The 17,022-nt window shown below is 31.4% G+C and overlaps 1 protein-coding gene across 1 annotated transcript in view; it reads left to right on the top strand.

Annotated features, from left to right (window-relative positions):
- The first annotated feature begins 33 nt into the window (after nucleotides 1-33).
- The window catches only part of LOC143046154 (nuclear protein localization protein 4 homolog), a 33,387-nt gene continuing 16,398 nt past the window's right edge, over nucleotides 34-17,022 (top strand). The window contains exons 1-11 of the mRNA XM_076219177.1: nucleotides 34-185; nucleotides 2,548-2,631; nucleotides 8,187-8,299; nucleotides 8,617-8,796; nucleotides 9,252-9,300; nucleotides 12,397-12,491; nucleotides 13,289-13,412; nucleotides 13,675-13,854; nucleotides 14,991-15,152; nucleotides 15,503-15,629; nucleotides 16,264-16,424. Coding sequence (XP_076075292.1) covers nucleotides 159-185; nucleotides 2,548-2,631; nucleotides 8,187-8,299; nucleotides 8,617-8,796; nucleotides 9,252-9,300; nucleotides 12,397-12,491; nucleotides 13,289-13,412; nucleotides 13,675-13,854; nucleotides 14,991-15,152; nucleotides 15,503-15,629; nucleotides 16,264-16,424 — 1,302 coding nt within the window. The 5' untranslated portion in view covers nucleotides 34-158. The remainder of the gene's footprint in view (nucleotides 186-2,547; nucleotides 2,632-8,186; nucleotides 8,300-8,616; nucleotides 8,797-9,251; nucleotides 9,301-12,396; nucleotides 12,492-13,288; nucleotides 13,413-13,674; nucleotides 13,855-14,990; nucleotides 15,153-15,502; nucleotides 15,630-16,263; nucleotides 16,425-17,022) is intronic.

Here is a 17,022-nt window from a genome sequence, read left to right as displayed (position 1 = left end):
TTTAGCATTCACTGGTTTATGAATTATACTATAAAGCGTTTTGTTGACGCAGGTGAACAAATTCAGCTTTTGCAAGTCAGCTGTCTGCTAATAGTTATTTGTAGAAAATTACTAATATTTTCATTTTCAAAACTATTCCTCTGAAATACACAACAAAAATGGCTAGTTCCAAGCATAAGCCAATTGTAAGTTAAGCACGATGTTATAAAAACAATAGAGACAAAATTTATAGGGCTCTAAATACCAATCAGATATTCATATATTTTATGATTAAATCCGTTTATAAATGCTCTTTTTTAAATCCAGAAAAAAATATTTCATCGGTATGTTATCACATCACAATGGAATATATCATATGTTATGTTTGTGAAACAAATGTGATAGGTGGCGGTCGTGTTGTAGGTTTTTTCCTAAAATATGATTCCCAGAAACTGAAACTGAACAATTCTGTATACAAGATATTTTATGGTGCCAATCACAGCACCTATTACTAAGCAGAATATCATTGTAATTACTAAACAAAGTACAATACAATATATATATGATATTTGAACTAAATAGAATAACAAAATAACTGGATATTTAGGAGATAACTGTATGGTATTTTAAGCTCCGATGGCATCAATTGGGGATTTGATGGTCGCAAATTAAGTTTACTGGCCATGCGTTAGCGGAGACAGTAAACTGGTATTTGCGACCATCAAATCCCCAATTGATGCTGTTGGAGCCTAAAATACAATATTGTTATCTCCATTCTAATGAAACTGACAGAAAACAACGTTTAAACATGTATTTAAAATCTGTCATATGCTGTCTGCACTTGCGCATACATCCCATAGCATCAATTGTCAATTGATGCCATGTAAATAAGTGATGCTATCCAATCAAAATGAACGTTACAAACGTTGTTGCACTAGAATAATGATTAGATATTGGAAGATGTGGTGTGAGTGTCAATGAGACAACTCTCCATCCAAATGACAATTTATAAAAGTAAACCATTATAGGTCAATGTACAGCCTTTAACACAGAGCCTTGGCTCACATGAAACAATAAGCTATAAAGGGCCCAAAAATTACTACTGTAAAACCATTCAAATGGGAAAACCAACGGTCTAATCAGTAATCCATATAAAAAACGAGAAACAGGTATGAATTACATAAAACAAACGACAACTACTGTACATCAGATTCCTGATAGTATGATGGCTATAGAATAAGGTTTAATTAATTTATACATTTAGAATTATGACTGGGAAAATACTTACATTACCCTTACATACATGTATATGAAAAAAGTAAGATCACAAAAATACTGAACTTAGCTAGAGGAAAATCAATTCGGAAAGTCCATAATCACATGGCAAAATCAAATAACAAAACGCATAAAGAACAAATGGACAAGAACTGTCATATTCCTGACTTGGTACAGGCATTTTCAAATGTAGAAAATGGTGGATTAAACCTGGTTTTATAGGGCTAACCCTCTCACTTTGATGACAGTCTTGTCAAATTCCGTTATATTTACATTGATGTGTAAACTAAACAGACACAATAAATAAAATAGTCAAAATATGGGTACATCAGTCATCATCGTATAGCAATTTTAAAAGGGACAATTTAACAGAACTCAAAAACATCTATCTACAAACACATTCATTGATTTGTGTGTCTGATGTCAGAATTTTTTTTTATACGTCACATAAATTTGTCGTTCAATGTGCATGCAAACAATTTTAAAATTTACATAGGCAATGTTAGCATATAGGGTTAAAAAATCAAAAGTATGTAAGAATAAATATCAGAAATAGACCGAGATTGAATATAGTCCAAAAGTTATATATATACAGAATTTATAAGAATCCACAAATTCCACTACGCGATTGAATGATTTTGACGTTTATGGTTCAACATAGTTTGTAATTCATAATAGAAATATATCATAATGACATAAACTAGAACAATATCATACTGATGATGTACTTCTCAAGACACAATTTGATTATGGCGTTATAAAAGCATTGTCCATAGGCAGATATTTCAAGTCCTTTTACAACAAAATGCAAACTATGCAAATGTCATGCACATTTTGACTTCATTTCAGAACATTTACATGATATAACGCCCAATTTGCCACGTAAATTTTTTTTCAGCTTATAGATGAACACAAAACACTCCTTTTGTAAATAATTTTAGTGTAAAGGTTATGATTTATATTTTGTTGACATGTATGAGTCCGTTAATATTTAATGCAATTTTATTACTTTATTGAATTTATTAGTATTGCTTCCTACATGTACATGTTTATAAACCATGTATTGAAACTAAAAACTGAAATGCTTTATTTCATGTACATGATGTAGTTAAATAAATATTTTCAACATTTCATTTTGCTTTTATGATCAGTTTAATCTTTTCTTTTTGTATTAGTTTGTATTAGGTTGAATTACTACATGTACTCTAACGTTATTAATGAACAGTCACATGATCTTTAATTTCTGTGCAATTATAACAAACTATGATAAATAAGTTCTACTTTTTGTGGTAGGTTGTTCGTATTCAGTCTCCTGAGCATGGTACTAAGAGAGTAGAAGCTAAATCCTCAGAGTCTGTTGCAGACTTCCTAAACAAGGTGAATATATATGCTCTTTTGTTTCAATGTTGGAAAGTTCCTGGCGGAAAGAACTTAGTAGCCGAAAAGTTCCGAAGGAACTTATTAACTAGTTGCTTTGTTCTTCCTCTGGTTTAAAAGTTCCACCATAACAAAGTGACTAGTTGAAAAGTTCAAAAGTAACATATCAACTAGTTCAAAAGTTCTTTTTTGCCAAATTAGTCAAAACCGGAACTAACAAACTAGCCCAAAAGTTCCAACGGAACTTATCAACCAGTCACAAAGTTTCATTTGGAGAAGTGATACAAAGTAAAAGCGTATCATATTACCTTTGAACATTTCAAAGGGAAACCAAGATACTGATTACAAAAGTCAAAAGGAACATCATCTAGCCACAAAGTTCCTCTTTGGCAAATAAGTCAAAACCAGAACTAACAAACTAGCCCAAAAGTTCCAACAGAACTTATTAACCAGTTACAAAGTTCCATTTGGAGAATTGATGCAAAGTAAAAACGCAACATATTACCTTTGAACCTTTTCAAAGGGGAACAAAGGTGTCTTATATACTGATCCTCATTCTTCCCTCTCTTCATTATTATGGTACTTAATTCGATCAGAATGTTGCCTTCATAATGAAATAAGTTCTAATTTATTGTTATACATTAATCTGAAATTGATATTTTTAAAAGTACCCACATGAGGAGGGGGATTCTTCCCTCTCTTGAGGATACTATGAATACTAAATTTGCATGATAATGCAACTTATTTCCTTTGCTACATTGTTCCGTGACTTTTCAACAAGCAACTTTTTAGCTCACCTGGCCATCGGCCAAGCAACCAAGATGGCCGCCATGGCTAAAAATAGAAGATAGGGGTAAAATGTAGATTTTGGCTTATATCTCTGAAACCAAAGATAAGAGCAAATCTGACATGGGATAAAATTGTCTACCAGGTCAAGATCTATCTGCTCTGAAATTTTCAGATGAATCAGAGAACAGGTTGTTGGGTTGCTGCCAGTATATTGGTAATTTTTAGAAATTTTTGCCGTTTTTATACGACCACAAACAGTGTTCTCCCCAGGCCCTTAAAGGACCACGGGCCCGCGATGTATAATTTTCTGCCGCGGTGGTATCGTTCTTGCCGCGATGTATAATTTTTTTCCGTGGTGCTAAAGTTTTCGGTAAAAAAATCGTATTAAAATCGGTAAAGTTTCAGATGACTTCAACTTTACATCAAAATTGACCAGTTCTAACCAGTTTAATCCAGTATTGACAAGATGATTGTTTACACCACGTGATCGATTTACCTGTTGAGGTTAACCTTGATGATTGGATTTAATCGATGTACATGATTCTTTTGTGTTTTAATTAATTAAGAGATCATAATTTAAATAACAGACTTGTGAGGGACACGCAGACATTTGTTAATGAACCCTATTACGCCAGTCTCAAGTCAAAATAATTTGCCTTTTAGGAATTAATTGTGGAGTTACTTCCCCTGATTTTGCTAATTACAAATAAATGCTCCTCACATATAATTTCTCATTGCAAATAAAAATAAAGTACAAATTGAATGCAAAATTATATTAGAATGTTACATTAAGGATGAAAACATTCTTAGAACATACCAACAAAAATGTTTTGCAAATTATTTTTGAGAATCATACCATTATTGATGCACAGACATATTATAATAAATGGGTAATTTATACAATATTAAAAATATTAGACTGTAACAGGTCTAAAAAGTCTACTGCCACAACTCTATTACATTCCCACGCAGGACTAAAGCTAGGGATGAACCTTGTGAATAGAAGACGCTTTTAAAGTACTCTCCATGTCTGTAACAAAGTATTAATCATAAAAACAAATATGTTGTTGTCTAAAAGAATCAGATCTAAAACTATGGAAAATAGCTTTTAATTTACTGAAGGTTCTGTATCAAAAATCTTGTTCAAAGTTCATTGTTATGGGGAATGTGTAGTGTAACTACAAGTATCAGGACAAAATGGCTTGATCAAAATATAAGAAGTGACTTTAGCTTAAAGACTAGTTGTGCTTTCTTTTATTTATTCTTCAAAGATATTAAAGTATACAAACTGTTTATTAATTTACTTTTTCTACCAATAATTTTCTGACCCAAAGTCCTACAACACAGTTCCACAGTAAACAAAACAAAGGCAAACAGGTAATGACAAAAAGTAACAAGAAAAAAAATAAGCGACGCAAAGCGACACAAAATACTGTAAAATTCATTTCGTCACGCGTTACCCTGGTGCTATCCAAAAATCCTGGGGAGAACACTGACAAAAATTGAAAATTTTTTGGTCATATACTGGTATCACGTTGGCGTCGTTGTCGTTGTCGTTGTCCGAATACTTTTGGTTTTCGCACTATAACTTTAGTTTACGTAAATAGAAATGTATGAAATTTCAACACAAGGTTTATGACCATAAAACAAAGGTTGGGATTGATTTTGGAAGTTTTGGTCCCAACAGTTTAGGAATTAGGGGCCAAAAAGGGCCCAAATAAGCATTTTCTAGGTTTTCGCACTATAACTTTAGTTTAAGTAAATAGAAATCATTGAAATTTAAACACAAGGTTTATCAACACAAAAGGAAGGTTTGGATTGATTTTAGGAGTTAAGATCTCAACAGTTTAGGAATAAGGGGCCAAAAAGGGGCCCAAATAAGCATTTTTCTTGTTTTTCGCACAATAACTTTAGTATAAGTGAATAGAAATCTATGAAATTTAAACACAAGGGTTTATGACCATAAAAGGAAGGTTGGGATTGATTTTGGGAGTTTTAGTCCCAACAGTTTAGGAATAGGGGGCCCAAAGGGTCCAAAATTAAACTTTGTTTGATTTCATCAAAAATTGAATAATTGGGGTTCTTTGATATGCCGAATCTATCTGTGTATGTAGATTCTTAATTTTTGGTCCCGTTTTCAAGTTGGTCTACATTAAGGTCCAAAGGGTCCAAAATTTAACTTAACTTAATTTTAACAAAAATTGAATTTTTGGGGTTCTTTGATATGCTGAATCTAAAAATGTACTTAGATTTTTGATTATTGGCCCAGTTTTCATTTGGTTCAAATCAGGGTCCAAAATTTAACTCTGTTTGATTTCATCAAAAATTGAATAATTGGGGTTCTTTGATATGCCAAATCTAACTGTGTATGTAGATTCTTAATTTTTGGTCCCGTTTTCAGATTGGTCTACATTAAAGTCCAAAGGGTCCAAAATTGAACTAAGTTTGATTTTAACAAAAATTGAATTCTTGGGCTTCTTTGATATGCTGAATCTAAACAAGTACTTAGATTTTTGATTATGGGCCCAGTTTTCAAGTTGGTCCAAATCAGGATCCAAAATTATTATATTGAGTATTGTGCAATAGCAAGAAATTTTCAATTGCACAGTATTCAGCAATAGCAAGAAATTTTCAATTGCACAGTATTGTGCAATAGCAAGAAATTTTCAATTGCACAGTATTGCGCAATAGCAAGTAATCTTCAATTGTACAGTATTATGCAATAGCAAGTATTTTCAATTGCACAGTATTGCGCAATAGCAAGAAATATCTAATTGCACAATATTTCGCAATAGCAAGAAATGTTCAATTGGAGTTATCTTTCCTTGTCCAGAATAGTAGTTGAATCAACTTAAATCATTGTTTTACACAATATACAATGTATATAAAAAGAAGATGTTGTATGATTGCCAATGAGACAACTATCCACAAAAGACCAAAATGACACAGACATTAACAACTATAGGTCACCGTACGGCCTTCAAATATTCACTTTTACTACCAACTGATAAATTAAAACAATCTTTACCATTCAGTGATAACAAGCACTTTTTTTACATTTTAATATTTTATGATGTATTTAAATGAGTAGTTATTGTTGCAAACTCCATTAGAAATTTGAATTGAGATCAGTTTTGGAATAAGGGAAAGGGGGGTGTGAAAAAAAAAATTGGGGGGGGGGTCAATTTTTCTCATTTCAGATTTCATAAATAAAAAGAAAATTTCTTCAAACATTTTTTTGAGAGGATTAATATTCAACAGCATTGTGAATTGCTCAAAGGCAAAAAAAAAATTTAAGTTCATTAGACCACATTCATTCTGTGTCAGAAACCTATGCTGTGTCAACTATTTAATCACAATCCAAATTTAGAGCTGAATCCAGCTTGAATGTTGTGTCCATACTTGCCCCAACCGTTCAGGGTTCAACCTCTGCGGTCGTATAAAGCTGCGCCCTGCGGAGCATCTGGTTGGTTATTATCTTTAATATTATTATAGATAGAGGTAAACTGTGAACAGCAATTATGTTCAGCAAAGTAAGATCTACAAATAAGTCAACATGATCAAATTGGTCAATCGACCCCTTAAGAAGTTATTGCTCTGTATAGTCAATAAATATGACCTTGCCCACGAACCAAGATGGCAGTATTGAATAAAAATATTACATAGGGTAAAATGCAGTTTTTGGTTTATATCTGAAACTGAAGCATTTAGAGCAAATCTGACCGGTGGCAGAAATGGTCATCAGATTTAGATATATCTGCCCTTAAATTTTCAGTCAAATCCGACAACCTGTTGTTGAGTTGCTGCCCCTGAGTTAGTAGTTTTATGGAAATTTTGCAGTTTTTTGCTATTATCTTTGATATTATTATAGTATCTAATTAATGATATCTTATATTTTAAATTATGATTTTAACCTTATTTTAAATGATTTCCAAAGCATTAGTAAATACAGGTGAGCGACACAGGCTCTTTAGAGCCTCTAGTTTCCAGAACTTTTCGACTGCACTGGGAATAAAATAACTAGTTGGAAAGTTCCATCGGAACGAAATAACTAGTTGAAAAGTTCCGCCAGAACAAAGTAACTGACAGAACATAGTGGCTGTTACACATACATATAGAACTAATGCATAAAAACTCAAATTAAAATAAAATTGAGAAAGGAAATGGGGAATGTGTCAAAGAGACAACAACCCGACCATAGAACAGACAACAGCAGAAGGTCACCAATAGGTCTTCAATGAAGCAAGAAATTCCTGCACCTGGAGGCGTCCTTCAGCTGGCCCCTAAACAAATATATATACTAATTCAGTGATAATGAACGCCATGGATGTTCTTTACAAAGAATGTTACTGTCTTTTTTTTCTACTTTGGAATTTTGAAAACAATAAAATTACAAAACTCTAAAGTCTACACTATGTTTACAAGTTATGGACTTTTCATCTCAGCTTGTCAGTTGATAAAATTACTATAAAAGGTGCCATTTTTATGGTTATTATGAATAAAGGACTTAAAAATCAAATCTTCGTAACGAATCAATCACAATGATTTTTAACAGCTTAACAGATTAGTAAGATAAAATTACTAATCATTTTATTCTGAATTCCTGTAGTGATAATTAAAAGGGTATACTAATTATGTATGAATAGGGATTGCAACACTTATCTATGGAAATAATGCTTTGTAAAATACAACTTAATCATAAACACTGTATTGTATAATTGTACAAAAAGTACAATTTGATGATGTTACATTTTCTTTTTCAACAGATACAGAATGAGTTTCAACTAGGAGATACTGGTTGGAGAATTTATAAAAATAGAGATAAAAAAGACTGGATAAGAACATCTAGAGCCAAAACCATTGATTCATATAAAATTAAGTAGGTTTTATATTCAAGACTTGATTTATTATATAGATCTTGAGTTGATAAACATATATAATATATTCAATAATCAATATGGATTACACATTTGTCTAAGAAGGGAATCAATATGCATTCATTTTAAAGTGGTGCCTAAAATTTTTGTTTTTTGTTTTTCTGGCTAATAATAATAACAATGAATAAGTACTTTAAACATGCCTATTGCTTTTGTAATTAATCAGAGCTTTCATTTTCTTTTGAATATAGACCCAAATGTGCTTAACATATGCATTAAATTTCTATCTAGAATACATCTGTATTTACCTTTATATCAGGCATGGTGACATGTTGTATTTATTACCAACTGATGGCAAAGACCTTGGTTCAAACCTTCTCCAGGCAGATAATATGGCTCCTTCTCCAGGGAGTTCTGCACCAGGCGTGGTGGAAGATGAAGTTGACCAAATATTAGATAAAGAAGATGGGAAAATATACAGGAAAAGAAATGAACAGTTGTAAGTATTGCTGAGATAATTTTTGTCTTGTTTGTTACAAATGTAGACAAAGACATGACAATTATGCTTTTGCAGCACTCAACATCATAAACTTTGAGAAAATACCAGAATTTAAAAAAATTTCGATTATTTGAGAATTACACAACAATCCCACCTGACATGAACTCTGGTTTTAGTGGGGTCTGTGCTGCTTAGTATTTAGTTTTTTTTATTACCTCAACAAAGTTTGAATGGGTAGCACTAATGGTTTATCAATGATATACGGTTTGAGAAGCATTGGAACAATTCATTTCCATGTAGATTATTGAGCCCCTCCAGTCATGGTCTATTGACTTTGAAAGTTTAGCATAGTTTGCATGTTAAATTTTATGATTCAGTTAGTTGAAGGGGAACCTGTAACTGCAAGTCAGTGGTATTAGTTTATGGTTACATTAAAATTTTCAATTTTCTTTCAGATGCAGACATGGGCCTCATGGAAAATGTCTTCACTGTGTACCATTAGAGGTAATGCTAAAAGAAAAATTGTTTGACCATGTAAAAATATCCTCAAACAAACATGGAGAGGGAGGAGTGCACCATAGAATATCTATACATATAATTGGAAGGTTTTGAAACATAAAAAAAGTTATTTGAAGTAATCAAGACCAAACACAATATAAAAAAATATTCCCTTAAATTTGTCAGTTGTAGGTAATTAATCCTACATTTTATTGCAGTAAAACATTTCTGTGTCATAAACATATGTCTTGGGTATTTTAAATCACCATTATTTTTTTATTTGGGGTTTCTATAGAATATTTTGTAAATTTCAGGTTACATGGTTCCTAAATCTTGTACACAGGTTTAATAGATGAGGGGAGAAATTTGATTGGTTAACTTCCAGTGATGGTTATTTTCTTATACGCAATGAAATGTTATGTGAAATTTTTAGTGGAAGAAGACGTCAAGTCTTCTGAAGACTTAAGGGGCTGACCATTGGCATTGAGTCTCCGTATGCCGCATTCATTTCGTGTATTACAATTTCAAAACAACTTAGATTCCTGACACCGATTTTTACACATGATTAGGCATCTGAATCATTTAATTTGTAAATTATGATTGTAAAACAATCACTATCGTAAATATGACCCTTTTATTTATGTAAATTATTAGATTTCATCTCATCCACATGAACGTTATTTGTTTACTTGTAACAGGATGTTTTAACTGTAGATATTTGTATTACGCATGCGTGAATTTGGTATCGGGACAACTCGCCCTGTTTACAAGTTCGCCCTTGAAGTTACGAATTTGCAATCCTGCAGACAAGAAGATTTTGTTTTTATATAAATAAAAAGGATATATAAAGTGTTGTCTTTATTCATGGTTTTCCTTTGTCATGTGAATTAGATGCCCTTCGTAACATACATGTGAACCTCCCGTTTAGGAGAAAAAACTCCCGTGTATGAAATTTTTCAGACGCCATATTTGATCATTTCTTACTACTGTACGGGTGTAATTGACACCTGTGTTAAATTTTACCTGAACATCAAAGAAGATGTATAATTATATGGCTTCACTTGACAGCTTGGGTGTCAAACATACTGGTAATCAACGATGTTTACCTCCGGCTAACTGCCGTTGTGTTATCAAAACGATGTGTATTGGGAATATTGAAATACTTTTTTGTTACTTCCCTTTGTTTTATCCTGTTTTCAGTTATTTTGCTTTTAAAAATGTAAATTGTAAAAAGACTATAAATGATTAATATTTTAATCAAATAATCATAAAAGGATGTTGATTAAATGAATTTAAATGATTTTGGACAAATAAAAAAATTAAAATTTATAAATTATTTTAGCAATCTAGACCTCCTTTCAAGGATTAAATTGAAGTTTATATCATAATTTTGTTTACAACAGAATGTTGTTTTAATTAATTTACGATGTTGCAAATATACATGTGGAGCTTATTTCTTTCTTATTTGTCTATACATTTACAAATGATAAGGAGATGAAGACATGAACAAAAATATATACAGATAAGATATATAAATATAATGATTCATTTGCTAGCAGTGAACAATCATTTGTCAAAAACAAAACAAAACAAAACAAGAAACAGATTCTTCTTATTATTTTATTTTATTCAAATAGAGAGGCAATAATGGAACTATAAACATTACAATTTGATGGAAATTTGAAGAAAAAACACAATTTCTACATCATTTGGTTACATTTATGACAAAATTTATGTCGATAAAAAAACATGATGTTTTGACCATTCAGTACTTAACCCTTTCCTCCATAATGACGCTTTTTGACGCCACCCCCTTTACTCCATAATGACGCCTTTTGACGCCTGTGTAGTACCTCAGTTGAAACACTTTGACTACAAAGTGTCTGCAGTAGACTCAATAAAATTTGTATCCAATATGAAAAGGAATATCATAGGAATATTCTACTTAAATTTATTTAATGAAATATTTGTTTTTTGCAATGCATTTTAATACTTTAAAGCCTATTTTCAGCATTTTATTGAAAAATTCTATTTTGTGTTCATTTTTTACAGTGGGTTGTGATGATCTTCCAGTTAGGTTACCCTCATTTGGAGTGTTGTTCCCAACCTGTTAAAGGTCCATCTTTGTGCATAATTCAAAATTGGAAATTTCAACAAGCATCTAATATTCTTAATCTGGAAAATAAACCCTGGTCTGCTAGCTTCATGTATATTTTTTCTACCGATTTAATATATAACTAGAATCATGCAAACAGACTTAAGGAAAAGGCATGTAAGTTCATCATACAAATATGACACTTTTTCTAGACAATCCAGATCTTGCAAAATACGTCGCTAAAAATTGTAACCTTTAAAATTGTTGTGCAGTAAAAACCCATATGGGAACTTTCAAAAGTTGGCAGGTATGTAACAAGTCTTACTATTTTTATGCTCCATTTATGGGCAATATGTTTTCTAGTCTGTCCGTCCGTCCTGCTTCTGGTTATAAAGTTTATGGTCGAGGTAGTTTTTGATGAAGTTGAAATCCAATCAACTTGAAACTTAGTACACATGTGTTCCTCTTGATATGATCTTCTTAATTACTGCCAAATTAAAGATTTTACCTAATTTTCATAGTCAACTGAACATAGAAAATGATTGTACGGATGGGAAATCCATGTACTTATGACCTTTTCTTGTTTGAAGAAAAAAATACATTTTAACGATAATGGAATAAAGCAGCCTGGGTAAGTGGGGCTGCTTTTATGGTAATTCAAGTTACCTTTTATTCACCTTCTTCCACTTCAGAGCTATCAGCTCTTTGATTTTCTATAGTACTGGACAGGATAAAACTTTACTCCTTTACTCATGCCAAGTATTTCTTTATTTGAAACAAAGATAAATTCTGCACAATTTTTTGAAAAGTGCAAATTTAACAAGCACTAATAGGGGAAATTCAATGGTGGTGTTACACCTGCATTGGTCTAGAATATTGCAATATAAAAAAAGATTTTTTTAAGAGCAAATGTTATTGACTTTCCCATTATGAAAAATATGTTTAAAGTAAAACAGTTATGATCCAGTGAATATGGTGAATATTGATTATGACACTGATTATTTCAGCCATATGATGAAGAGTTCCTGAATAGCTGTGATCCACCAATAAAATTCTTAGCATTTCATTCCTACATCAGAAAACTGACCAGTGGTGTAGATAAGTATGTTTTTATTATTTCTCACTCTCGTTGTGAAATTAAGATTCATTGTGAAAGATTCATTGACATGCTTCAAGAATTGAAGAAGGAATTATCCAAAAAGAAAATTATAAGATCACCTAGATGGGTAACTCTCTTTTATAGTTCAATCTGTTTTTCACATTGTTGTATGTTAACATCTTCTGGGAATACCCTGGCCAGTATAAGACAAAATTTGGATTACATATTGATTGGATGGATTGTACAGAAGAATGGAGATTTAACAAATATTAATGCTATCTAGTCTTTAGTAAACTTGACCTGAATTACATTTTCTTTGCAGAACTTCTGTATACCTTTATTGTGCTTGATTATATTATGAAAAGATGATAGGGGTAACATTCTAATAATTCTCTTAATTTAAACTTTTGGCTTTGTTTTACTTACAAAATGTTTAAGTCAGGTCTTTGTTAAAAAAAATATCTTGTACTTATTTGCTGTATGTTTAACAGAAAATACTTATGGAGTTTTAAGGTCACACATTGTAGCATGTAATGAAAGAGACAACTGTAGTAGTTGTTCAATGCTTAAAACTTTTGAAGCTATGTCCATTTGGAAAATATCAACAAAAATTTAAAAATAGAGAAACAACTTCATTAACTCCAAAAAGAGCACACTTGATGGGTTGAAATGATAAGCCTCCTGTTATTCAAACATCGTCCACTAAGGCAAATTAGACTGAATGGGGAAAAGAACTGTGAGAATTTCCCATTATATACAGTTAATTATAAATAGTTTCTAAGGTTCCTTTAATTTTTCAGAGGTAAATTTGCATATTTAGAAAATCTGAGTTGTAAAATCAAACCCGGCTGTACTGAGCATCCACCATGGCCAGGTGGAATCTGTACTAAATGTCAACCAAATGCTGTTACACTCAATAGACAGGTAAGTTCTTGATTACTGTAATTATAGTCTGCTACTAATTGGTCCAGACGTCAACAAAGTATCTGTTAAAAACAATTTTCTAATTTGCATTTGACATATGCGTTTTTGTTTCTGAAGAAAAAATTGAATAAATTTATTGACATATATCATGTTCTTTACAAATTGTTTTATTCAGAAAGTCTTTAAGTACTTTTAGTTGATTTTTAGGAGAAACTATTCTGTAATTATTATTAAAAAAAATTGTCTGCCATTTTGATTTTAGAAATTTCGCCATGTTGATTACATCATGTTTGAGAATCCATCCATTGTTGATACTTTCCTCAACTTCTGGAGAAGTACAGGCAGTCAGAGAGTTGGTATTATGTATGGTAGATATGAACCACATAAAGATACACCATTAGGAATTAAGGCTACTGTGTCAGCTATTTATGAACCTCCTCAGGTATTTTCAATTTCTTATTGTCATGTATTGAATATACTTTATATTCTTACTTTTAATATTAAATTTTTGATAATATATATATAAATTCATTTCATTCAAGCTTGAAGGAAACCTTGTATTGAACCTCGGATGAATCATTAGATCGATATGACTATTCCTTTATTGAACCAGTAAATAGCCTATTGAGGGCATGATTATAAAACATAACAGTACATCAAGCATAAGGGAATATCATTTTACTGAAAGTATGTATTATGAAAAGAGAGAAATATGCCCAGGTGTTATAGAGAAAGAGCATCAAAATTACATATTCCATTTATAAAGTAAATATCTCTTCTTACTGTAAAACTGTGTATTTATTTATCTTTGTGTGTACCAATTAAAACTGTGTATTTATTTATCTTTGTGTGTACCAATTAAAACTGTGTATTAATTTATCTTTGTGTGTACCAATTAAAACTGTGTATTTATTTATCTTTGTGTGTACCAATTAAAACTGTGTATTCATTTATCTTTGTGTGTACCAATTAAAACTGTGTATTTATTTATTTTTGTGTGTACCAATTAAAACTGTGTATTCATTTATCTTTGTGTGTACCAATTAAAACTGTGTATTTATTTATCTTTGTGTGTACCAATTTTTTGTTGATTGAGGAAAATTGCATTTTCTTTGATATTTGAAATTTTTGGTGTAGCTTTAGTCTGCATACATTAATTTTCTATAGAAAATGTAATTTCATTGAACATTTAAATTTGTGGTTCCCCAATACAGATAAAATCCATAAAAATTAGAATCCAACCAATAATATAGGGTTATTGCATGAATATTGGGGAATATTGTCCCCGAGTAGAATTTTATATTTGGAAGTGCAATATATGTTCTACAAGGGACAATATTCCCCAATATTCATGCAATAACCCTTTTATTGTATAGCAATATAATATTTTGAAAGTAAAAACTGGTTTAAACTAAGATTTTGTCGTTGATGACGTCATGAATTTTGAAGATTTATTGCACTAGTGCAATATTGGAATTTATTGCACGCTAACTTTTGGTTACTTTCTGTGGGAAATATTATATTGCTATACAATAACAATAAATCCACAGTTTATGAACAAAATATACATTATTTCAGATCAATACAAAAGGCCACATAGAGTTGTTAGAGGACATATTAGAACATGACGTTAATAAAGTGGCAGAGAGGCTAGGAATACGACAAGTTGGATGGATTTTTACAGATCTGATAGCTGATGATTTATCCAAAGGAACTGTCAAACATTTCAGGGGAAATATTGTAAGGATATAACTGTAATTCTGACAATTTAACTGCGCTAGCAATTTTTTAAAACTGGAGGAAATATTTGACAGTTTATTTTTTTTAATTTCAATATTTACAAATAATTGCTTAAAAATTAAACAATTGGCTGGGGCATAATCTGTCAGTCATTAAAGAGAATTAGGACAGCAAACAATATCTCAAAATAATATTTGTTTATAAAAATGACAAGCAAGTCAAAAGGCTCTCAAGCAGAATTATGCGAGAAAATATAAGTAAAATTGCTAAGTTACAAATATGTTCAGCTTTTAAATATACTTTATGAACTGGGTTTATATTGTTCCCTCATAAAATGTAATATCTTGTAGAATTCTCATTTTCTGAGTGCTGAAGAATGTATCCAGGCAGCTCACTTTCAGAACAAACATCCCAATCCATGTAAATTATCATCCGACGGGCATTTTGGTTCTAAGTTTGTCACAGTTGTTGTCACAGGTAAGAAAGTTGCATAATCTACAACAAATCTTTCATTTGACTTATATCTTAGAGGAAATATAAAATGAATATTTTTGATTAACGCTATTTTACGAAATTTTCCTTTGATCTTGCTGTTTGAAAATTTCTTTTCTCAGCCGAGTCAAGTGATATGAAAATTATCTCTAGAAACTAAGGGGGCATGTGGCGTTGCTAATGAAATTGACATGAAATTGTCAACGTCATTATAGTTAGAATAGCAATAAACAGATTATCATTGGTCATCTCAACTCGATTGCTTTTCTCACTTTCCCCATACCAGCTCAAGCGAGAGTTGAGAAGATCAACAATAATCTATAAATACATCAGCTTTGTTGATAATGTAGTTTTGTTCACTCTTATTAGATGGACATAAACACTTAATAAAGATTGTTGATTTTCTTTTCTTTATCCAGCTTCATTTGTTCAGGTAAACTTGAACATATTCACTTTTATACTATCTTCTTTTTATTTTTAAATAATTACTGTATATATCTCTTTTCTTATTCCCTGAATATAACAGAGTTCAACCATTCTGTGGAATTTTGTATTTAAGGTCATGAAGTAAATAACCACCAGTTTTGTAATACTTTCTTATAATGATTGAACATTATAGGTGATGATACAAACCAAATCCACTTTGAAGGATACCAAGTATCAGATCAATGTATGGCTTTGGTTAGGGATGATTGTTTTATACCAACGATAGATGCTTCAGAACTTGGTTATGTCAAGGAATCTAGTGAAACACAGTATGTTCCTGATGTCTTCTATAAGGTAACTGTTGTTATAATTCATTATTAAACCTTATGTTTATTTGTTGATAATGAAGTAAACAGCGTAAATTGCATATCTACAATTTTGAAATCAACTGCTTTGATCTTTTATTTTAAATAGAGACAATACTTCTTACTGTACTATGTCTTTGATGATAATAGATGAATAATTTTATCTTTGAAAATGGTCAGCCAAGCATCTGGTGAATGTGATGGATGCTAGGCACTTACCATGTAAGCTGATATATCAGCCAAGCATCTGGTGAATGTGATGGATGCTAGGCATTTACCATGTAAGCTGGTATATCAGCCAAGCATCTGGTGAATGTGATGGATGCTAGGCATTTACCATGTAAGCTGATATATCAGCCAAGCATCTGGTGAATGTGATGGATGCTAGGCATTTACAATGTAAGCTGATATATCAGCCAAGCATCTGGTGAATGTGATGGATGCTAGGCAATTACCATGTAAGCTGATATATCAGCCAAGCATCTGGTGAATGTGATGGATACTAGGCATTTACCATGTAAGCTGATATATCAGCCAAGCATCTGGTGAATGTGATGGATACTAGGCATTTACAATGTAAGCTGGTA

Source organism: Mytilus galloprovincialis, chromosome 9 (assembly GCF_965363235.1).
Source record: "Mytilus galloprovincialis chromosome 9, xbMytGall1.hap1.1, whole genome shotgun sequence".
Classification (NCBI taxonomy): domain Eukaryota; kingdom Metazoa; phylum Mollusca; class Bivalvia; order Mytilida; family Mytilidae; genus Mytilus; species Mytilus galloprovincialis.
Note: the sequence above shows the minus strand (reverse complement) of the source record. Positions and strands in the feature narration are given on the sequence as shown.